We start from the raw sequence: 14703 nt of genomic DNA on the forward strand, positions 1-14703 counted from the left end.
CTCAAGAGGGCATAGGAAACACAATTCAAGCTTGGCTAAAATAAGATGTAGGTATAAGCTTCTGGCTAGCTGAGCCAAGTCTCTATATTATCTTACAAATATTTTTAAGTTCAAGCTCGACTTCTTTGGAAGCCAAGCTCTTCAAAGCTCAGCTCGTTTGCCAGAGGAGTTGAGCCTAAACCAAGCTGAGTCAAGCGGAATCCGAGCTACTCGTGAGCATTTTGGACTATTTGCAGTCCTAATTATGCAATGGCATGGTGAATTGGAGCTCCCACTTGACGGGCTATCCTCGTGGTTTTGTTGTATTGGAGCTTATCAATTAATATAGTCTGATTTGGTAGCTTAAGTGGAAGGCTCCATCCACATAACCATGATGAAGTGAAGGAGGAAAATATACCAAACTGTTTGTATTTTTTGCTTTCTTTTGATTTGGCAGGATGTACTCATGAATTGCCGTTTTCACCAAAAAAAAAAAAAAATGGAGGAAAATATACCAAACTGTTTGGCTCTTTTTTGTCATCAATCAAAAGCATCAAATTATACAAGTACAGATATAGCTTCTATGTATGTATGTGTGTTGTATATTATAGTCCGAGTAGATAGTATAGGAAAGTTCAAATTATACCATACGACACTAATACAACTACCATGTGGAAACAAGGGCATCACAACCCAGCTCCTAATAAACTATATATATATATATATATATATATATATATATATATATATATATATATATATATATATGAGCCCCAAAAAAAGGCTCTTGAGAGGGGGATGTTAATCCTGCGCCTTGAGACACCAAACACCACAGCCTCATCGGCACAATAACATACCATTTGTCCGCATAATTTTAAAAATTATAAAACAATATGTATCAGTGCATAATATTTTTTTATTAGCGTGATTCTGTATCGGTCAGTATTATTATTTTTAATTAGTATGATCTTATTAAAATAATTTTATATATCACATAACAACTTGTATCAGCGAGTAATATTTTGCTTTGTTAATATGTTATATCAATCTATATTTTTTTTTATTATCTGTATATGAATATATATAACTCTTAATGTATACTGAATACGATGAAACTGGAAAATTTAAAAACCACTACTAGCTGAGTTGGTTTACGAACAAAGCTAGTCCAACTCTTAGGTGAGTGAGGCGGTCGCCTAAGGCCCTAGCCTAAAGAAGGTCCATAACAGAGAAGGCCTCAAAGACAAAACAGAAAGAAAAAAGGTCTCTCTTAGTGAGTTCGTCTTAGGCCGGCCCACTACAGAAAAGACCTCAAAAATAAAATAGAAAGAAAAAAAAAATTTTTAGTGAGTTTGCCTTAGGCCTCCAAATGCATTGGGCCACACGTACGAACCTTTTATCTTCAGGATGCCATGAAGAAAAGTAGACCACATCACACCCCTTGTTTTGGCGTTAAGCCAGAACCCTGTCTTACCAATTTGACCAAAAGCATACATATAACATGACTTTGCCTGATTTTCCCAAAAAAGACAAAGTTTTTTTTTTTCTCTCATGTATATCGTTATACATCGAGCTGACGCAAACAGAACCAGCCATGCTTGGATTTCGTCCACAATTTCCTCCCAAGCTCCCACGTCCATGGACTCACGGACGTCCGACGTCCAGAAAACTTGACGAAGGGGTTAAATTGGAGTCTTAGAAGCAACGTCACGCTATCGCCACACTGACGTAGGACGAAGGCGAGAATCGTAAAACGACCCCGCGTCTTCCCTTCAGAACATTTCTTTTTGACTCCTGTGGGACCCGCTCTTCGCTCCAGTCTTCCGCTCTAACCGCCAGAGATCCTCTCTCCACCGTTCGATCGTTGTTGGCAAATTTTCGGATGCGCTTTCGTTGTCCCAAAGTAATTTGTACGCATTAAATTAGCTCACCTCCTTTATTCCCCTTTCCTTCGGAAGTAACTAATCGCAAACATATCAATTTTAACATTACACCCCGCGTATCTCTGAAGAAGCAGACGGAAAGTAGTGTGGATTGGAAAACGATGGGGTGTATATATATCACACCAGCTTCTAGGCCATCTGCTTTAACGCATGCACACCAAAAGACTGTGAGAACGCGTTACTCGCCTTTATATACAGCCCACGTGGCGGCCAATACCCTAAGTCGACCAACAAAAAGGAAACACGTGTAATCTTTTAAAGTCACTAGTTGGTTCCTGCGGATCAGCAGACTCGGGCTTCCTTCTCTCCGTTATAAATTGTCGAGCAGAGCCGCTCACTCTTCCATTAAGAAGTCCTCTACACCGCTGATTTTTTACAGCTACGTCCCTAAGCAAACGGCAAATTACAGTCCAACTGCTCTATGAAATCTTGATAGGTTTTCCATTCCCGGACCCGGAGGAGGAGGAGAAAGCGAGGGTTCTCACCGCCGCCCGTCATGGCTTCCGCCTCCGCCGCTTTACTGCTCCTCTCTGCCGCCATCGCCGCCTTTTGCTTCCTTTCGCCGGCCGCGGCCGCGGCCGCAGCCCAGGGCTGCGCCTCCCAGAATCTGGGTTCCAACAGGGTCTTCGCCGCCTGCAGCGACCTTCCTCAACTCTCCTCCTCCATCCACTGGACCTACGACCGCGCGGCCGCGGCGCTCTCCATCGCCTTCGTGGCGCCGCCGGCTACGGCGGAGGGGTGGGTGGCGTGGGCGATCAACCCGACCGAGACCGGCATGGTTGGGTCCCAGGCGCTGGTGGCGTTCCGGCAGGCGGACGGGAAGATGGGGGTCAAGACCTACAACATCACGGGGTACGCGCTCAAGGAATCGAAGATCGCGTTCGAGACGTCGGATCTGGCGGCGGATTATGCCGGCGGGGTCATGAAGATCTTCGGGACGTTGAAGCTGGGGAAGGAAATGACGGTGGTGAACGAGGTGTGGCAGGTGGGGGGATCGGTGACGAACGGCGTGCCGGACAAGCACGCGTTCGTAGCCGAGAATTTGGGGTCCAAGGGCCAGTTGGATTTGGTCCGGGGGGTGAGCTCCGGATCCGGGGGTTCCGTCACGAAGGAGAGGAATGTAAGTATTTGTTTTTATATAAGCTTTTGGGAGATTCTTTCATTTTGTTTAAGGAAAGAAAAAAAGATGATTTTTTAGGGTTTCTCATGTGAAAAAGATTTTTGTCCCGTAAGCAATTGCTGACTTGATTGGAAAAAAAAAATTGAGTGTTTGGTTGGTGAGTTCGAGGGTTTTTCATTAAAATAACCAAAAATTAAAGTTTAATTTTATTTTTTTAAGTTTGAGACTAAAGGATGAGTGAAGATGGACTCCTTGCCACAAGTATCTGCATCTAAAAAACTTCAAGATGGTGTCAGGAGAGTATTGATGGTTAAATTAGAACTTCAAGTTGGAAACATTTTGGGGGGTTTTGAAGATAAGAACATTTTTTTTTTTTTAAAAAAAAGAAAGAAATCGTTAAGACTAAGGGACTAAAACGGAGATGCGGGTGCCCTCTGTTTTTTTTTTTAAAAAAACAGTGGATAATTTACTAGCTGCTATGTAGCATACTTTCTTTTCTTTTAAATAGAAAATTTTGGAATTAAATATAAGATTCGGATAGTTTTATTATTTTATTTTGTTATCGCTCTCTCTTTTTTGAATTCCATAGAGGGTTCTTCACTAAGATTTATGGAGTATTTGATGAGAGAATATTGTGGGTCAGATTTTTTGCTCTGATTCTTCGAGGATGTTAATTCTTTCCCTCGTTTGGTATGTGGTCGCATGTATAGTAAATGTCGTTGACTATATTATTTATTTATTTTGGCACTAATCGTGAGATTTTGGTAGTTCTGTTTGACTTGTGGTTATTTTTTTTTTCCTGCTGGAGTCGGCTGGAGTCGCATCATCAAGCTGCATGCCATAGTGATTCTTTTGTTTGTTTTTGATAATATCTTTTGATTTTTCTCTGCCGTGTTCTATCGTTTGTTTAGATGCTTTGGAATACCATATACCTGCCTTTTTATTTTTTTATCGGAGAAGAAAGCAACCTCAACTACTCTTCATTCCGTCAACTAGTATTTTTAATTAGGAGGAAAAAGAAATCAACGCTTTGCTTCTGTTTGGACTTCAATTTGTGTTAGGTAGTGATACAGTGATAGATGTTCAGCAGTAGCTTTCAAATTGTTCTGTACATAGAACCTAAGTTTATATTTGTGAAAAATTCCATTTGTGATACACTGTTCACTTTGCAGTATAATTGTTACCTTTATCACTAAGATTACAGATAAACTGTAATCCGTCCCAACCACCCACCTATTTTATGGTTAAATGCTCTCTATACACGGAATGCATGTTTCTATCAGTCACCATCCTTACATGCAAGTCTCCAAATACAGTGAGTGGTTGTTTCGTTCAGTATCATCCTTAGAATTACATCTTTCCCAATGAAACACCAGGCCGAGTTCTCCCTGTAATCTCGCTAAAAAACTAACCTTGGGACGGATTGAGAAAACAATGGCCTGTGCTCCTTTGATGAATGTGTACATCAGATGGAGTTTATTTTCCCTTTTTTTTTTTATTTTGCAACATGTAGTTGCATGCAAGGTCTGCAGTAAACCATTGATGTGAAGTTACTGTTGTATGTTAGGGTTTGAAAGATGAAATGGGTTAATCAAGAGATAAACATTAATTCTCCCAATCTCATCTTGCTTTGGATATATGCATTGAAGGACAATTGGAGGCCTATAATGAATACTTATAAAAACTTATAATTAGCCTTTACGTGACCATGAGCAGAATTGTTCTCCTGTCCTCTCCCTTTTTTCTAGTCATCTTCTGTTGATAGTATTTATATAAACCTGTCTCATATCTTTATTTAATTTTGCTATTTAGATACATGGAGTTTTGAATGCTGTGAGTTGGGGAATATTGCTTCCAATTGGTGCAATATTTGCAAGATATCTGAAGACATTTAAGTCAGCAGACCCTGCATGGTTTTACCTTCATTTGTCATGCCAGCTTACCGGTTACACCGTGGGGGTTGCGGGCTGGGCAACCGGTCTCAATCTTGGGAGCAAGTCTAAGGGAGTCCAGTACACCACCCATCGGAACATTGGGATCACCCTCTTCTCTCTTGCCACCTTACAGGTGAGAAATATCCAACTCCATATCCCCTGATGTATTGGTGAACTTTGAAAGTATAGATTATATTTTTCTTCAAGAAACTAGATAAGGAATTATCTTTTCAATGCTCAGTTTTACATAGCCATATTTCTCCTCTATCTCTAGGATCTCTTATACATTGGCTATTTCTCTGGAAACTCTGGCAACATCTTAACTGTCTCATAAGTTTGACCTCACAGTTTTCAATCTATCCTTCTTAATGGAGTTGTTCAAGGCTTCCTCAGACACCTAGTCAGCAATCACTTAAGATTTCTTAAAATTACAAACTATCTGATGATATCTAATAAACCGAAGTTGGTTTTTTGTAGGTTTTCGCATTGTTTTTGAGACCCAGCAAGGATCACAAGATTCGCTTCTACTGGAACATCTACCACCACTTGGTAGGATACACAGTCATTGTCTTGGGTGTTATCAATGTCTTCAAAGGCCTGACAATCTTAAGCCCTGATCAGAAGTGGACTACAGCCTATATCACTGTGATTAGCATATTGGGTGGTATTGCCTTGCTGTTGGAAGCCCTTACTTGGATTATAGTTCTGCGGAGAAAGACACACAACTCCACAAAGCCTTATGGTGGCTCCAATTCTACCAATGGGCACCGTGACGTGCAACAGCCGCTGTCTGTCTGATCAAATCTGCTCTGTTCTGGGTTTTATTAATTAGTTTAGATCTTCAGTTTCTCTTATGAGATATTGAGTGTTGAATAGTTTTTTTTCTTTCTTTCTTCTACATTTTCACCTTCTTGTTGGGCTGCTTAAAACTTAAGATATATGCTTTCATACAAATTTTCATAGTCAATATGTATTTTGTTGTGTGTGAAAGAACTTGTTCAGATTGGCAGAATGATACCTTCTACCATTATTTTCATTCTTTAGTATCCATGGCATTAAACTTCCATTATTGATGGGGATTTAAATGAACATTGGACACCATCTTCTAGTTATGACAATATTCTTTGGAACACAATAATTGTGGTATGGACTATGGAGCCCATGGCTCTTGGGGGTTTGCTAGAATATTGGGAGTCAAACAAAGAAGTCAGTCCTTGCTTTGAGAATTCATACACACCATAGGAGTAAGTCCTTGTGGTACTTTGAGTAAATGTAAGATAGTTTATGGAGCAGAGAAACTTGTCTAATGGAGATTCCACTGATCGAGCCCCTTATTTTTTTTTTCACATGACCATCGGTGGAGTGAAACTTTAACTAAAACCTCATGCTCCACCTACTGACTGAAGTGTGAGAGCTGCAAGAAAAAGCCCTTTTTAGCCTTGGCTTGTCAAATCTCATAGGTTTCTTCATGCCTACGCACCTGCCCTCATGGTCCTCACGTTCGCACCTACCATTATACCGCCCACGAGCTTCCAATGTTATTGGTTAAACAATAAAGCAATCTCTTTGGTCCCAAAAGTGTGGTAAAAGAAGGGAACAAAAAGGGAGAAGAGGTCCCCAGCACTTCCATTATATAGCATCAAGGTCAAAAGTCTAGAATCCGGTTTTATAGTTGGGAAATGATATAGCTAGAGGAGAAAATTGAAATTTTATTAAAAATCACCATGGCTGGCCGCTATAAATTAATGAAAAAAAATGTAAAAGCATTATTATTACCAATTTACATGAAACATTGGGGGCGACAACAGGGACAGAGTTGTATCTTTCGCACGAAATTAAGAAGAATTCACCATTCTCTATACGAATTAACAGTTCGTTCGTGTAATAGTTGCTTTGTGATCTTTGCAAGCTTCTGTGTAGATCGCGATCCGATGGGTGATGCCGTGAAAGAAGAGCGATCAATTTTTCGTGCGAACCCTATTCTATACATGCATGCATGCATGCATATACTGCTTTAAGAAAGCCTCTGTTTCTTATAGATGATGGTGATTTCAACAAAGGGAAAACACATTATTGCATGTCTGATAGGAGATAGAGAATCATGAACATTTGGTGGGTCTCCTGTGTTCCAGGTTTAATTAAAGGTCAATATCACCAGAATGAACACCGTTTCTGCTATCATCATCATTATTATATCATTGCTGTCGATTGATCATTCTAGTGGGAGCGGTGGTGTTTGATGGTGACTTCTTGCCTGTGACTAATGATATCAGCAGTGGGCTTCAAGAACCTTTTAGCTGGCCATTAGAGAGGACAATAATTTTGACGCCATACCAGGATACAACATGAAGTGCTCATCAGCTGGTGATTGAAGTTATCTATGATGGACCATAAAATGGTCTTGTTCATAAAAACCTTCATAGGCAGAGCAAGTATTGGTAAACCTCTAGATCACCGCTGCACACCTCCTTATACCTCTACAAAAATTGTGGTTTTAGAGGCAACTTCTTATCCGTGGTCATATATTTTGTCTAGAAACAAACAAAAAAAAAAAAAAAACTTGCATCACTACCACGTAAAATCACTAGCACTGGTGTCAATCCACATTCATCCATCACATCAATTATTTCGATATTGTGATCAATTCCTTGATATAAACTGAAAATTTGGACATGATCACCCCATAGTATCGACATTGTCAGATGCACTAACCCTGCTCTTGCTTTAGAAGTAGCTAAATTTTAAATAATCTCACATTTACAATGCACAACCCATTCCATAATCATGAGGGGAAGACAGTAACTAATGCCTTAATTGTATGAGTCGAGCTTGTTGATTATTATAAGCACCAAGTAAAATTTTGTGGAAACTGAAAATTTCGAGACTACAGATCGAAAACATGCAAAACAAGTCAAATTCTAGTAACAATCCCATAATTTTTGCAAGTCTCAATTAACATTTCATGAAACAAATACTTAGAGATGGTTACCCTTGGCTCTGCCATTGACAAATGAATTAACACCCTAGTTTTAAAAGTAGCCAACATTCAAATCTTCTCACATTTATATATCACAATACATTCAATAGTTGTAAGGGAAAAATTTTATCTCAATTTCAGTGGAAAGCCCACAAAGCGTGCCATCCCTAGTAACTAATTCCATAATTGTAAAAGACAAGCTTGTCACTAATTGCAAATCTCTAGTGTTATTTTGCGAAAAAAAATGGAAAGCAAAAATCCAAAAATGGCAGAAAACCTGGAAAGCATTTAACTTTAGATTCTATTATCTAATCCCATAGTTGCGAGGGCAAGCTTATTGTTCATTGCAAGTCTAAATTTTCATTTCATGAGAATGGAAAATTCAGCGACCGTTGCCCTTGGCTCTGCTACTATTAGATGAATTAACTCGGCTCTAGTTTTAAAAGTAGTCAATACTAATTATTCTCACATTTACACATGGCAAGCATTTCACAGTTATAAGGAGGAATTTTATCTAAACTTTGATAGAAAGCCTTCATAGTAATCCAATATCTAAATATCTGGTTTTAAAAGCATGCATCCAAAGCAAGTGATCTCATAATTATAAGAGACAAGCTTGTTGTTTAGTGCAAGCCCCGAGTAGCTTTTCATGAAAATTGAAAATTCCAAAATAACAAAGAACTTGGAAAGGATGTCAACCCCTAGTAGATAATCCAATATTTGTCAAGAACATCCCTTATCATTTATCGCAAGTCTCAATTGACATTTCAAATAGAAATTTCAAGGACTTGGATTTATCATCGAGAAACGAATTAACTCAGCTATCTAGTTCTAAAAGTAGCTAATATTTAATTGTTCTAACAATTACACATTGTAGTCAATTCCATAACTATTAAAAAAAATAAATTTTGATAAAAAGATCCTACAAACTATGTCAACCCTAACAAGCAATCCCATAATTGTAATAGGCAAGCTTGTTGTTTGCCCTAAACCCCAACTAGCATTTTGTGGGAATGGAAAATTAAGAGATGATAACAAATCTAGAAAGTTAGACAATATTTACGTGAATTTGAATAGATGTATTTTTACAAATCTAAATTAAGAGACTATATTTCATGTAAATCTAAATTCAAATTGAATAAAATTTGAGTTGTGTTAGTTAGACTTAAGTTTCACCCTAAACATAGTTAGGGATATAATTTTTGTATAACCATTTTTTTTCAGTGAACAAGTGAACAGATGCATCTCATTTTATTAAATATATAATTACAAGTATATTTATCACTACCAACAATAATACCGGTAGCAATTCAGATAAGAGGGTTGTAAAATGCAATACCTTTATTTATTTATTTATTTATATTCAAAATAATTTTGGTAAGTAAACTTAATCTAGACAACATAAATAGTTGCCCTACTTTTTTTTTTGGTACATTGGCAGCTTACACACAACAGATGTGATTACAGCCCAAAGAGTCAATAGTTCTACTCACTGGCAGTGGGAGTCACATAGAATGCGACTAATTGCTGCTATATAGTTGTTGTTAAATATATATATATATTCTTGTAGAAAAAATTATTTAGACACTTTTCAATTTAGGATAAGTTTTATTTAGTACATCTCAAATTTAAAAAAATTTAAAATAATTTCTGAAGTTAGTTAAGTACTTCAATATGATCCTACCGTCCATCTTCGTTTACTTGAACTTATGAAATTCATCATGTGATAGTCAGGCGAACTTTTAGGACAAAATTGTTGTTGATTTTGCTGACACTTCTTAATGATATTGTAGACGAAGGTAGTGGGGTTGAAGCCAGGGCTTCGGCTCTTGATCTCCGTGTAGCGTATGACCAAGGGTACAGAATAGGACATAGAGAAGATGACAGTGATGGGAAGGGTGGTATAAGAGATGCCATAGATAGGGTCGAATGTAGCAATACGGCGACGATAGCGACGACGAAGAGGTCGGTGACATAGGAGAAAAAAGAGGTGAAGGAGATGATAAGGTTGGGGCCGATGGGGAGGAGGTATGAGAAGGGGAGTGGGTAGAGATTAGGATTGTGTTGGATAAAGAAGAGGGATAGAGAGGATAGATGAAAATAGTTGTAGGGTTTAGAGAAGAGGAGGAGGAGGTGTTGGAAGAGGAAGAGGTGGTAGGAGTGCGATGGGCTCGGGACCAGATTAGATGGAGAGAAGAGATGAGAACAATGGCTGAGTTTAGAAAGGATGAAGAGATGTTTCTGGAAGAAAAGGTGGTGGAAGTGGGCGGGGCTTGTGTGGGGCTTAGGACTAGGTCTAATGAAGAGAAGGGATAGAGATGAGCAACAAGGACATCGATGAGGTTTAGAAAGAGGATGAGGTCCTGAAAGAGGAGGTGGTAGGAATTGGAGCTCGGGACCAGATTAGATGGAGAGGAGGGATGAGGTAGCGGTGGCGGTTTAAAGAGGAGGAGGAGGAGGATTTATTGGAAGAAGAGGAGGTAGTGGGAGTGGATTGGGCTCAAGATAGAACTAGGTTAGAGAGGAATGGAAAGGAGGGATGAGATGATGATGGGGTTTAGAGAGATTGAGGAGGAGGTAGTGGTGGGAATTTAAAAAAATGAGAAGAGAAAGAGAGCATTTTTTTGATAATAAGCCATTCTAGTAAGAAAAAAATTGTTCGAATAGTGTTGGATGTTGCATGTGTCATAGGATCATATTGATCCACTCAACTAATTTTAAAGATTATTTTAGAATTTTTAAACTTGAGAGGTACTAAAGAAAACTGATCCTAAGTTGAGAAGTTGTCTAAATAATTTTTTCAGTCATTTAATTTTGAAAAAATTACACTGACACCTCCTCAACTTTAGGCCAATCTCAAAAATACCCGCTCAACTTTAAAAAGTTTCAAATATATCCCTAAAGTTTGCAAACTGTTTCAAACTGGTCTTGCCATTCATCTATATTAATATAACTACCACATAGTAGCATATAATATAATGACTAAAGTATCCTTCGTATCATAAAAGGATCCACTATTTGATCAGACATTGCATAGTGGTGTTAGGAATCACATTCCTTTGTGCAAATCCACTATGGAATCATCCATCGCACAGATCTCAAAAGTGCTCCAAATTTCTTTATTCATACATATGCACAAATCTCAAAGTGCACAGTGCATGACTTAGATCATCTATTTACTTGCACAGATCTCGAAGTGACTAGTGGATGATCTAGATTATTCATTAATTTGCACAAATCTCAAAGCAACTAATGGATGATTCAGAATATTCATCCTTCTACATAGATCTCAAAGTGAGCAGCGGATGATTAGGATTATTCAGTCGCTTGCACAGATCTCAAAGCCTAAATTATTCATCCATCCACACAAATCCCAAAGTTGGGTGGATGACCTAGATTTGTGTGAACAGGGAGATGGGGGAGGTCCTCCTCCACCCCAATCGCCGTTGGAGCTGCCCCCTCGCTTGATGGAAGGTTCTAGCTGTTCGAGATCACAACGTGTCAACAAAGGCTGGTTGGGGGGGGGGGGGAGGTGCTGTGGATGGTTCAAGCCTGAGATATTAGGATTTGGTGGGTAAGAATGGATTGAGGCAGCGAGAGGTCGAAATTAGACCGCACTGGAGATCATTGATGTAGAATTCGAAGCTGAAGATTAAGAGATTACAGAAAATTGGAGGAAAATTAGGGTTTGGGCAAGTGGGGAGCCTTGGTCTTTGGGAAGAAGAGAGGGATTCACCATAAATGGGGAAGTGGTGCGTCGATGCTATTAGTGCTGCCGCGAGAGGCTCACCAGTGCAATCATGTGTTCTCTCCACCGATTGTTGGCAATGTGGAGAAAGAGGTGATTCGAGAGGAAAAAGGGGATGATGCTTGCACAGATGTCAAAGCAACCACTAATGATCGAGATATTCATCTCAAAGAAACCATGGATGATCCAGATATTCATTCGTCTGCACAGATTTCAAAACAACCAGATCCAAATATTCATTCACATGCATAGATGTTAAACTGATTAGTGGACAATTAGGATTACTCATCCATTACATAAACTCAAAGCAATCTAGATATTCATCTGCATGCACATATCTTCAAGCAACTACATGATTGATCCAAATATTATCCACCCACATATATCTCAAAGCAATTAGTGGATATTTTGGATTATTCATCCATCTGCACAGATCTTGAAAAGATATTCATCCAATTGCATGATAATAATTCCAAACAATGACCATAGATCTAAAATCAGAAAATATCCTTTTAAACAAACCAACATATGGAAGATTTTTTTCCCCCTAAGTTCTACGAGCTGAATTTTTAACTTCTAGCACGTAGCCAGTTCTCACATATCTATCCCAACAATGGAATAAGGTTCTGAAAGAATTTCCTCAGCACATCATATTACAAGACCTCTATACAACCCTTGATCATCACAAAACTTCAACATATAGCTCACAGAACATCACTATTGAGAAGAAGGATGCCATGTAGGCTAATTGGCAGTCACCAATCAGGCCGGAGACGTGGGCCGGAGAGAGATGCCGGAGGTTAGGGTTGAGATAAAATTAATTATTTACCAAATTTTTATTGGGCTGGTCTATAGCTGACGTGGTGGAGGAATTCTACGTAATAATTTGTCTGCCGCCCCATTAGCTAATTCAAGAAAACAGTACCTCTTTTGTCTTTTTCCTCTACCTCGTCCGGCCGGCCCGAGGCACAAGCCTCCCCGCCGACGCCTCCGGAAACCCCACGGTCCGGCACTTCACCTCCGCGCCGCCGCCTCCAGCCATGCGGGCACCGGCGGAGGATGGCAGAGTGTTCACCGTTCGGCGGTACGGCCCGAGCCACTTGGCGAGCATGTATCGGCTCTTCCGCCACGGCGGCACGTGTAGCCCCTGGCTCCGCAGGGATCGGCGGGCCGCGTCCGCCACCACCCGCACCACCTGCCGCACCGCCTCCGTCCGCGCCACCGCCACCCTCGGCAGCGCCGCCAGCACCCGCCTGTAATCCTTCGTCGCCCGCGCCACCTCGAAATCTGCCGCGAATTCCATGTCCACGATGTACCTCACCTCCCCCGCCGCCGCCGCCGCCACCACGTCGATGTACTCGTAGGTTCCGGCGGTGACCCCACCGGAGCTCTCCCACCTCGCTTTGCAGATCCCGGCATTGTACCCCGCCACCCTCAGCGTCGCCATCACCGCCCTCCGGAATGCCGATCCGTTCTTTCTCACCCCGGCAAAAGCCTCTGCCGCCGCGAGGACATCGGAAACCAGCCGGGCCCGGAACGGGTCCCTCTCCACCGGCGGATCGAGCAAATCCCGAACAGTCTCCTTGGCGGCCGCAGCGCGGTCGCCGGCATCGTCGTCGTCGGAAGCGCCGCCTACGTCGGAGGCGTAGCCGCCGGGGGCGGCGGCGGAGGGGGCGCCAGCTGCGCTCTCGAGGAGGAAGGCGTGGACGAGTCCGGAGAGACAAGGGGTGGCCTCGTGCTCGCTGCCGCTGCTGCTACCGGCGTAGCCGGTCATCCAGCGGGCCTTCGCCTCGTCGTCGCCGCGGAGGCGGGCCTTCGCCTCGTCGTCCAGCGGGTCAGTCACCCTCTTCGCCCGGATGGATACCGCCATCTGCCAGTCAGAGTCTCAGAGCTTCCTTCTTTAAAAGCTCAAGAGAGCTGATGGTTGGGGAGTGGGCTTTATAGGAGGAAGGTGAGATGATGAAATAAATTTAATTTCTATCAATTTTGGGGGTGGAATTTTGCCGTGGAATATTCCTTGTCCCTCCGTCGTTTTCTAATATTTCTTTTTGTTAACGAAAGTAAAAAAGATAAGATGGGGAAGGGATTATCCGATTCAGGTCTGGAAGGTTCGGGAGAGGATATTCGTCCGAAGGCCACGTGGCGGTATATGCCGTAGCACCCGGCTTCATTCGAGTGGCAACGTGGAGGCGCGGGAGCGTGGTCCGGATGGAGGGAGGGCACGTGCGAGGTTCCAGTAACGTGGGGATGGCTCTTCGGGGAGCGGTGGGGGCGCGGGAGGCTGCCCCTTTGACTCGTGGAAGAGCCCCGGCTCGCCGGTCCAAGGTGGCAATTGGCACGTGCGATCGCACGTGCAAGAGGATGCAGATGGATGGCCATGGCTTTTTTTTTTTTTTTTTTTTTTTGGGTGCAACTTTGCCAGACATGGTACAACCAACAAAATTAGAAGAAAAAAATGACAGAGAGACTAGGGCACTGATATACCCTCGCCTCAGATGAACCCTCCTAAGTGGTGGGCCGCAAATGAGGTCATTCAATCGGCGTGAGTGGCTCACGAGAGACTATTCTCGCCTAAAAGTCTACGAACATCACAAGGCAGCAAGCTCGAACTCTCACCGAGTCCCCGACCTCGTATCCACTCTATCACCGTGACCGAGTTTTCCTCAAGTAGAATGCAGTCCGCACCCAGTACCTGCCTCACATAGGTGACTCACTCTCATGCAGTCCTGAGCTTCGCGCAAACTACGGACGTGTCGAAGATCTGCCGGCCTCCTGCTGCAACCTGTTGAGCCTCGTGGTCTCTGCTAATGAATCTGACGCTTCCAGTACACCCTCTCTCTCCGACACTACCGTTAAAATTTTACCTTGAAAAAGTCAGGAATGGAGGATCCCAGAAGACCTGTACAGTTCTGGAAGCTACATAAGCGAGAGGGGAGCTCTAGATTTTTTCAGTCATCCCAAGGGGCAACGGTGTGATGGCGCGGAAGATCTCCTCCGCATGA

At 41.9% G+C, this 14703-nt stretch overlaps 2 protein-coding genes across 2 annotated transcripts; one reads left to right on the top strand and one right to left on the bottom strand.

Annotated features, from left to right (window-relative positions):
* The first annotated feature begins 2260 nt into the window (after positions 1–2260).
* Positions 2261–5988, top strand: LOC103714173 (cytochrome b561 and DOMON domain-containing protein At3g25290-like). The gene is made up of 3 exons (XM_008801339.4): positions 2261–3042; positions 4855–5109; positions 5454–5988. Exons 1-3 carry the CDS (start codon positions 2419–2421, stop codon positions 5772–5774), a joined length of 1200 nt encoding a protein of 399 aa, XP_008799561.1. The 5' UTR covers positions 2261–2418; the 3' UTR covers positions 5775–5988.
* A 6098-nt stretch (positions 5989–12086) lies between these two features.
* Positions 12087–13644, bottom strand: LOC103714174. Its single transcript, XM_008801340.4, has one exon. The coding sequence runs from the start codon at positions 13569–13571 to the stop codon at positions 12645–12647; it is 927 nt and encodes a 308-aa protein (XP_008799562.2). The 5' UTR covers positions 13572–13644; the 3' UTR covers positions 12087–12644.
* Positions 13645–14703: the final 1059 nt, after the last annotated feature.

Source organism: Phoenix dactylifera, chromosome 7 (assembly GCF_009389715.1).
Source record: "Phoenix dactylifera cultivar Barhee BC4 chromosome 7, palm_55x_up_171113_PBpolish2nd_filt_p, whole genome shotgun sequence".
Classification (NCBI taxonomy): Eukaryota; Viridiplantae; Streptophyta; class Magnoliopsida; order Arecales; family Arecaceae; genus Phoenix; species Phoenix dactylifera.

Bases quoted from the DNA above. Each gene is read 5' to 3' on its own strand.
- LOC103714173 (XM_008801339.4), top strand. From the start codon at position 2,419: ATGGCTTCCGCCTCCGCCGCTTTACTGCTCCTCTCTGCCGCCATCGCC. The intron at 3,043-4,854 runs GTAAGTATTTGT...TTTGCTATTTAG, and splicing joins CCGTCACGAAGGAGAGGAAT to ATACATGGAGTTTTGAATGC. The intron at 5,110-5,453 runs GTGAGAAATATC...GGTTTTTTGTAG, and splicing joins TCTCTCTTGCCACCTTACAG to GTTTTCGCATTGTTTTTGAG.
- LOC103714174 (XM_008801340.4), bottom strand. From the start codon at position 13,571: ATGGCGGTATCCATCCGGGCGAAGAGGGTGACTGACCCGCTGGACGAC.